Raw genomic sequence first — 9,267 nt, forward strand, 5'->3', positions numbered from 1 at the left:
ATCCTGCTCACACACACACACACACACACACACACACACACATACACACACCCTGCAGTCATTAAGACTCGAGTGTGTCATTTTGACTTGTGATTTATACACAGAGTCTTCGTCATGATGTAATTAGTGATTAGGGGGAAGCGTGTGGGTGGTGTGCATTTGCAGCCTGACTCATGTGAGTTTTCATCCTCAGCATTTCCCATGTTGAGTCTGTGCTCCCATCTCCTGCTGCGCCGAGGTGACCACAGCTCATATTAGGAGCGGGAACGGGTGGGTGTACAGCGCGTTTTAATAAATCAGCCGTGAGACGTTCGCTTCGGTAGCAGAATCGTTTTGCGGGTTCAAATAGTTGAAACTCCTCAGACAGGTCTGCAGGTGGACATGGAAACAAACAGAGTTTAAGGAAGGTGTTCAGCTTTTGACTGTGTGACTCTAAGTCTCTATAAATAACACATTATTATAGCTATAATATCCTGTAGTATCCAAGTATTTTTCTAAAAAATTCACATTTTGTGTTTCAGAGTATGATCTCAGCCATAGTGAACAGTTCCTACTACGCCAACGTTTCCACCTCCAAATGCCACGAGTTTGGGCGCTGGTACAAGCGCTACAAACGCATCAAAGGTAAGTCTTACATTCACACCAACTCTTACACACAGTAACTCTGAGTACTTGTAGGAAAACAGGTGAAGTTGGTCTTTTTTCATTTTTTTTTTCTTAAACTTCATATCATTTGAGTGACGCCTGAACGCAGCACGAGCTGCAGCTCAGTGTGAAGCGGAGCCACATTTCTATAATTACAGATCAATGGTGCAAATATTTGTTGGCTGTCAGAGAACAGCATGCAGAGTTTTATCAGAACAATGTTGTTAATCAGCTGCAGTGTGTGTGTGTGCTAATTTGTCTGAGTTGCAGTTTGAACTCCCTTTAGCTAAATTTGTTTCATAAATTATAGTGAAGGGCACAGCTAATTGAAAAGTTAGGTTCACTAACCGCTAAATTGCAAAACAAGAGTGTTCGCTAACGCTAAACAGCCAAACCAGTTCAAAGATTTGTGGAAGCTAATGCTAACCTGTAACCGCCAAGACGTCTGTCACTCACCTGTCTGCATCTCCTTCTGAAGACTGCTGGGACCCCAGGTGTTTTGTAACTATTTACTATGTTATAGTTAGGGGTGCAACAATACATGTACCCGTATCGAACAGTGCTTTAGGTTCAATACACACTTGTATTGAACAATACAGATTTTTAAAGTTTATTTTATCAATGTGTCTTCTGAAGATACTCTGTGTTGAAGGATCAGTGATCTGTGTTCGACTACTCCACCTAGGCTGCATTTTTGAGCGCAGATCCACTGAGAAACTTGCTGTTTCAGCAACATTTAATTAAAAAACTGTACTTTTGAGGTTAAACAAATGTTCATAAATAATTTAAATAAATTAAAAGTTAAAAGGGGCATGGAAATGTCTCTTTTTATTTTTTTGTATTGAAAAAATTTAGAACCGTGAGACTAAAGTATCGAACCGAACCGTGAATTTTCTGTATCGTTGCACCCCTAGTCACAGTACTTAAGTCATTTTTTTGAGGATGTGTAATTTTACCAAGTATTTTCTAATCGTAACTTTTCCTTTTCTTTTGTTACATTCAGAACATAAAAATGATACTTCTGAGTTGTTTCTGCACTCTAAAAACTGAAGTGTTGATTTTACTGAACCAAGTTAGGTTGACTGGTTTCACTAAAACCAGTTGAGTAAATTGCTTCACATTTACCAGTACTCAGTTTGTTTTAGTGGAAWATGAAGGACTGACCTAATTAAAATGAAAAGCAGAGGTRRGGCCCCTGAGCTTTTGGCTTTGAGTAACTTTGTCCCCTGGAGAGAAGTAACTGATTAGCCCTGTGCTAAAATGTTAATGTTTTGTTTGTTTAGACAAAACAGTTGTGAAGATGATTATTAGCAGTTAGCTTCATCCAGTTGTTAACCCTCCTGCAGGCCTCGGTCCGTGGGTCATTTTGACCCCAGGGCAGCAGCAGGGTTAAACCATTTTGACCGTTCTTTTTCAAGCTGAACTGCCATCCAGTAAACTTCTGTGTTGATTGTTTTGAAGTGGAGAAAAACCCCACCATCAATAATAGATTTTAATTACAGAGCAGAGCAGACACAGAGTCACTTGTGTTGGGTCATTAGACTGATTTAGTAACAAAAATATTGTTGAATGCAAGCATTTGAGAGCACGGAAACTTGCGGAAAGACCTTCTTCACACCAGAGGAACAATGTTGATTTTGTTTTTGTTTTTTTTACAAACTAGCTGAAATGCTACAGAAGCTTATAAAGCCTTCCAAAGTATGAAAACATAGATTACACAGGTTGGGTTAAAGGAATGATCAAAACCTTAAAAGGATTTTAAATACAACAGAGTAAAACTATGATTGAGACCAGGTGTGTGTGCCGAGACAAAAACAYTAAGTGAAGTTACACCAAACTAAAAGCTAAACATGTTTCATTTAGAAGCGAACACATATAACACAGGAAAAGGAGAAAGAAACTGAAAATCAACCCTAATCAGACCAGGAGACAAACAGATTCTACAAAGACACAAACTACTGACAAGCACTAGGACTCAGAATGACTCTTGTCATATTTTATAAAAAGAACTGAGAGCTGAGCTGCTGTCAGGCTGACAACTTTGTCTCGTCTTGACCTCGACTGTTTTTCAGCTGTTGCTACAGTTTGTTCCTGGTGAAACTCACGCAGGTGAAGTCTGTCAGACACCTCTGAAACCAACACTTACCGCTTGTCACATCTCAAGTTAATGACTCACCTGCCCAGCTGCCTTCATTCTGGGATGTTTTTGAACTTTCCTGTCCACCCCCTGGATGTGTGTGAATGTTTGTGTCGGCCTTTATGTGTCTAATCTGTCAGCGACGGCTCTCAGTAGGAAGGAACTGTCGCACATGGTTCACATTAACGTCATCTTTAATACACATGACAAAACTAAATGCTCTTAACTCCTAATGGAAAACAGCAGTACCTCCCTGACACACACACACACATACACACACACACACACACACACATAGAGGAATAAGAGGTTTTACACAGAGAAGGTAAATCTCTGATGCCCAGAAAATCAGTGTAAATGTGGCTCTCAACCACAGTCAGTAGGTGTAATAAAAGGCAGATTTTCTGAGGAGACAAGTGGACGGACCGAGGAATCAGCAGCAGTTTGAAGCATTAATAAAAAGGAAATATTGTTCTTTGTTTGATCACAGGATCTGTAGGGTTTAGAAACAGACTCTAAATGTCATTATTTAACTCAAAYATCTGCTTCAAACTCAGTAAGAATGATGAGTGTCGACAACTGCTGAAAGATGCTGGAACTGAGCTGTTAAAGTTAAAGAAGCTATATACTAGCTAAAGGACAAAAGGAGCAATGTTTCAGATAAAAGTAGCAGTACCCTAGCTAAAAACTGAAAGGAGCATTGCACAAGCTAAAATGAGCAGTACAGTAACTAAAMGCTAAAAGGAGCAGTTCACCAGCTAAATGCTAAAAGGAGTTGTACACTAGTTAAAGACTAAATTGAGCAAAATTTCAGCTGAGAGCTAAACGGAGCAGTTCATTAGCTAAAGGCTAAAAGGAAAAGTACCGTAGCTAAAGGCGAAAAGGATCAGTTCATTAGCTAAAGGCTAAAAGAAATAGTACCGTAGCTAAAGGCTAAAAGGAGCAGTTCATTAGCTAAAGGCTAAAAGGAATAGTACCGTAGCTAAAGGCTAAAAGGAGCAGTTCATTAGCTAAAGGCTAAAATGAGCAGTACATTCACTATGAGGTAAAAGGAGGATCTTAGCTAAAATGAGCAGTACAGTAGGTAAAGGCTAAAGCAGATGAATCTTTGCTGAAGGGTAAAAGGAGCAGAAAATTATTTAAAGTTAAAAGAAACAAAATCCAGAATTTAGAAATATCAGTTGGCTGGTAAAAAACTAAAAATAACTTAAGAAGACATAAACAAATGAATTACTTGAAGCTGATTTCAAAGACAACAATGTTTATGAAATAATTGAAGTAATCTCCATAGAGTTTTGTAAACATATTTGAACCAAGTTAAGTGTTAAAAGTATAAATATTAAAAATAAAGATTAAGTTTCCATCTCATAAATGAGCTAAACATTTGAATTTATGAGTTGTTAAAACAGCACAAAGAATGAGGAATTAGTTGGATTGAAAGAATAAAAACAATAGTGTGAACGCTGAAACAGCACTTTTTTTGTTCCATTTCTTTATTGAACTTTTTCACCACTAAAAAGCAAAAAGACAGCTTTGGTAAGGAACCTGGTTTACAGAGACTACTTTAACAGAACTTTTTAAACAGAAACTTTATGGTATCTGATGCAGTTTGGGCGTATTTATTGTGTCTCTCAGGTGAATATGCAGAAAAGATCTGGTCGTCTCTGGACAAGTCTGATATTAAAGGTACGTTCATCGTCTGTTAGTCGTGCTTTTTGCTCCTTTTGGAGACTTTATTTGGACTTTTAGTCAAATCAGTGAAATGTGTTTGACCTTTTCTGAAAATTGTGTGTATTTTGTTGARACAGTGGAGAGGGATTTGGACCTGAGCCTCCTCAACCATCGCCCTCCATCTCTCCTGCCCTCTTCCAACCATTTAGGCCCCTTGGGCGGTCCTGGATCCCTTCCAATCAAGAGCAGCCTGGAGGATGCTCAGACCCCCGCACAGCCTCACGGTCTTCCTCATCCTGCWGGCCAGAACCACCCGAGACCCCCGCTGCGTCCTCAGGCTCCCACCCTCTTGGGCCACGGCGGCTTGTTGCCCCCCCAGCTCTCCCCGCAGCTGGTACGTCAGCAGCTCGCCATGGCCCACCTCATCAATCAGCAGCTGGCGGTCAGCCGCCTGCTCGCCCACCAGCACCCACCGGGAGTCAACCAGCAGTTCCTCAATCACCCCCCCATCTCGCGGACCTGTAAGGTTTCCGGGGCCGCTACGGACCCCAGCCTCAGCTGCTCAGGAGCCGAAGTCTCCGCTGACATTTACCAGCAGGTCAGGAACGAGCTGAAGCGGGCCAGCGTTTCGCAGGCCGTGTTCGCTCGGGTGGCTTTCAACCGCACACAGGTGGGTGGAGCTAAAACTCTGATCGTTATAAATTTATACCATGTGGTTTATTTTGTTTCCTTTCAGGTAACGTTGTGTTTCCTGCAGGGCTTGTTGTCTGAGATCCTGCGGAAGGAGGAGGATCCTCGCTCGGCCTCTCAGTCGCTGCTCGTCAACCTGAAGGCCATGCAGAACTTCCTGAACCTGCCGGAGGCCGAGCGGGATCGCATCTACCAGGAGGAGCGGGAGCGCAGCACCAGCACCAACCACACCCACACCCACACCCCCATCACCAGCCCCATCAGCACGCAGAGACACACACAGGTACACACACACTTATCCACGCTGCCAGGATGAATCCAAACGGAGCGTTACATCACAGATCAATATTTTTCCACTTGTTTGTGAAGCTTTTTGTTTGAATCTTTTATACGAGCATTCCTGACACTTACTGTAGGAAATGTTGGACCACAGGAGCCCCAAGCCCAGGCTTTTGAGTTGAAAATATGTTGCTGTTTGTGACGCAGCTGTGTCGCGCTAACAAATTCTTCAACTTTTACAACTATCCACTCTGTTCTGGTTAAATCTGTCTGCACTTAGAGCTTGGTTTTTATGCATTTTTATGAAAGTGTTTTTTTTTTCCAGCCCAGCTTAACACAGCGTTTCTCTCTCCCRGTGCAGACCAAGTGCAGCGTTTCTGGTCCGGAGCTGCAGCTGAAGCTGGAATCGTTGGCTAGCATCACATCGGGGATCTACGAGGAGATCCAGCAGGAGATGAAGAGGGCGAAGGTCTCTCAGGCTCTGTTTGCTAAAGTGGCTGCTAATAAAAGTCAGGTCAGTCACAACAACAAAAGTCCAGTTCTCCACTTTTGACTTTATTCTCTTTGATGATCAAGATTGAAATACCAGACTGTGCATGTGGTCTGTGTGAGGGGGGTTCCTGTTCAGGCCTGGACGTGCATTCAACACAAAGATAACACAAATAATTCCTGCTGCAGATGCTTTGTGCAGATAAAATGTTTTGGACTTGTCTGAAACATGTTTACAGGCACTAAAGCTTTTTGTTATACAGTTCTTTACACAATCAGACAGAACTTCTCGTTTGACTTGATAGTGTTTGATGGAGCTGATGAGGTGTGGGGGTGTGTGGGGGGATCTGATTACCCACTGCGGCATGCCATCGCGACTGCGTCGTCGGATAAACAATGCGGGCGATGGAGATCAAAGCCCGAGTCCTGCTCTGAAGGGTGGTGGTGGGGGGACATCATGAAAGAAAAAAGGACTTCAGTGTCTTGCTGCGTCTCTCAGACCTTCATGAAACGGCTCGTTTTTTTATAAACACTTGGAGCTCGCTGTAGATGTACATCATGACRATTATTACTGCTACTTCATGAGATATTATGCTAACAGACAGAAAGACAAACCCAGGAGCAAAAAGTCGTCAGGTGTTTATTGATGTATATTACATCCCTTTTTATTATATTTTTATCTGTGTTAAAAAAGTTTTTACACTAGAATTAGATGTATATTACATTCCTTTTATTATATTTTTATCTGTGTTAAAAAAGTTTTTACACTAGAATTATATTTGTTATTTACCTTCAGTATAAACTGCCTAGAGTGGATCTTTAAAAAAATACAGTGTAACATTGTTTAAAATGTAGCTCAAAAAGATAAAACCCTTTGAAAACGCTGAGTCATCGTCCACCTCTGCCTCTGGCGAAACAGGAGCACCGGGAGGACAAAACACACAGAGAAGGATGGATGCAACAACGYAGGGGTGATCATATTAATACCATTAATTTCCAGGCTGAAGACTGTGCTTAAAAAAATAAAAATAAAGACAACAGCTGCCAGATTGATGGTCAGCCCAGCAGAGATAATTCAATCTCCACAAATTCTCACAACTCAGCTCAGTTTTCCTTCTGTTCCAGGGTCTTCTTGGGGAATAACGTATGTGCTTTTTTGTTGTTTTAAAGCTACGCAATGGAATTTTATWTGTGGCAACTGGAATCCGACATGTGTAATGGTGCGTGAACGTTTGTGACTGCTTAAAAAATATTTTACAATATGACTAAAAAACATGAGCGCCACAGAAGTTTTAAAAGCAGATGAATGGAGCCCAGGAAGAACCGAGATAACACATTTATTAAAACTAGCAGATGTAAAGTCCAGGATAAATTCTTAACAACCATCAGCCACTTTGACTTTAGCTGATTTTAGTGGTGGAAASAACCCAAGGAGAGCTACAATAAGAAAACCACCACTTAGAAAAACCCTTTTTATTTTATGCCCAGCTGCAGTTTGGGTTTGTTTTTTAAACATGAATGAGCTTAAGGCTGTAAAAGCATTTTTTTTCTGTAAAAGTCATAATAAGAAGCTTTATTTCTATTAAAATTAAAAAAATTCAGAAGATGGTAGTGGAAGTATCATGGTCTGSGAGTAAAGGCCACAGAAGCAATAAAAATAATCAAAAACAAAGAATAAAGACAAAGTGCACGAGTTGTTCCTCCATAGTATATTTACACAGTTACTAAGTTAATGTATTAAACAGGCAAGTTAAATCTTTAATTTAATCTTGGGACTCAGAGGAACACTGAACACTGGCAGTGAACATTTGAATACTTTTGCCTCTCACAGGTTTGTAGTGTTCCTTTAACAACAACTGATAAAATGTTTTAATCTTTTTTTATTTAATTTGTTCCTTATCTGCTTAAAAGTACTCACTGCAATGTCATATAGACCAGTCAAAAACAATATTAAATATTAAAGTTCAGAGTATTTTTTTTTCTTACATTCATGGTTAAAGTGAGTCTAAATGGAAAATTTATGATGGCTTCCAACTCCATTTGTTTTTTTACCAACAAAAACAGCTGAAATTACTAAATACTTGTGACAACTATGCAGCAGCCATTTGAGATGGTGATGAATCTTTACAAACTGAGGCTTATTTTATAAAGTATGCAGATAAAAAGGCACATACAATAAAATGACCATTTTAGAAATAAAGTATTTCAAAAGTCCTGCTTTTTAAACTCTGATCTCTCTTTATGGCGATCCACTGCCCACACCTGTCTGAAATGATCCTCTTTATCCACATAAACTAACCAGCCTAACGTAGGCTCAAGGCTCGAGATATGGTTTTCAACAGATTGCTTTGTTTACACTGAGTGCATACCCACWTTCCAGAGCTGAATATCAATATATCTGTGGAAACCACTGCTGTAAACCTATTTAAACTGCGCCATATGACAGGATAAWATTTTGTTATGTTTAATTTCATAGTTTACCATTTAAGGAGTTATCTGCTTATCTAACCAGTCCTATGACTTAAACCAAATTCCAACGATGTTCCTCAAACAAAACTGATGTTATCACCTGTTCAGCTCCGCTCTAAATCAGATACTTGCTGATACCTTAKCTTATTTATTTTTTGTTAATCTAACCTATTGGCAAACACTTTAGTTCTGCTTTGTATCAGTTGGCTCTACAGACAGACCAAAGAAAACTCAGTTTGATACATGAAAAGTATTTTGGCAGCAAGACACTTAATTTACTGAAAACATGACTTTATTATACGACTGAAGGATGGTTTCCTCTCCCTGTTATGACTTTCAGGTACTGCTTATCTGATGCAGAAACCTTTTCTGTTTGAATCTTTTTTTTTTTTGGTCCTTCACATATACAGTAATGTTCACCATATTGGACATATTGGAAACTATCTTCAGATTTCAAAAAGAAAAAATCAGGTCCTCTGGATGGGTTCTTCTTTAGTGAAACATTTCGTCTCTCCTCCAAGAGACTTCTTCAGTCTGATGAGTTTCAGGTGAACTCAGCCTTAAAAGCACTGCCTCCACCTGGACAAACAGGTTAGTCACATGCAAAAGAGGGCCATCGCCAAACAATAGCTAACTAACAATCTCTATTTCCCTGAGGGAAATAGGGACAAAAACAAGGGGACGTCGAGCCTCGCTTGCACTCACTACGTACAGATAACACGACACCAAATAACCACAGCCGAAGCATCCAAACCAATTAGTCAGGACCCTCTATGAACAATAGAGCTAATCAAGCCTATTGTTAGACAATGGCCCTCTTTTGCATGTGACTAACCTGTTTGTCCACGTGGAGGCAGTGCTTATAAGGCTGAGTTCACCTGAAACTC

At 40.3% G+C, this 9,267-nt stretch overlaps 1 protein-coding gene across 3 annotated transcripts in view; it reads left to right on the forward strand.

Annotated features, from left to right (window-relative positions):
• LOC106525706 (DNA-binding protein SATB2) overlaps positions 1 to 9,267 on the forward strand; it is a 29,053-nt gene that overhangs the window by 14,130 nt on the left and 5,656 nt on the right. For 2 of the 3 annotated variants that reach the window (XM_014020027.1, XM_014020028.1), the window contains exons 6-10: positions 522 to 624; positions 4,418 to 4,468; positions 4,591 to 5,123; positions 5,190 to 5,426; positions 5,784 to 5,936. In XM_014020027.1, coding sequence (XP_013875481.1) covers positions 522 to 624; positions 4,418 to 4,468; positions 4,591 to 5,123; positions 5,190 to 5,426; positions 5,784 to 5,936 — 1,077 coding nt within the window. The remainder of the gene's footprint in view (positions 1 to 521; positions 625 to 4,417; positions 4,469 to 4,590; positions 5,124 to 5,189; positions 5,427 to 5,783; positions 5,937 to 9,267) is intronic. The other variant, XM_014020029.1, reaches the window with a different exon arrangement.

This window comes from Austrofundulus limnaeus, unplaced genomic scaffold (genome assembly GCF_001266775.1).
Source record: "Austrofundulus limnaeus strain Quisiro unplaced genomic scaffold, Austrofundulus_limnaeus-1.0 Scaffold238, whole genome shotgun sequence".
NCBI lineage: Eukaryota > Metazoa > Chordata > Actinopteri > Cyprinodontiformes > Rivulidae > Austrofundulus > Austrofundulus limnaeus.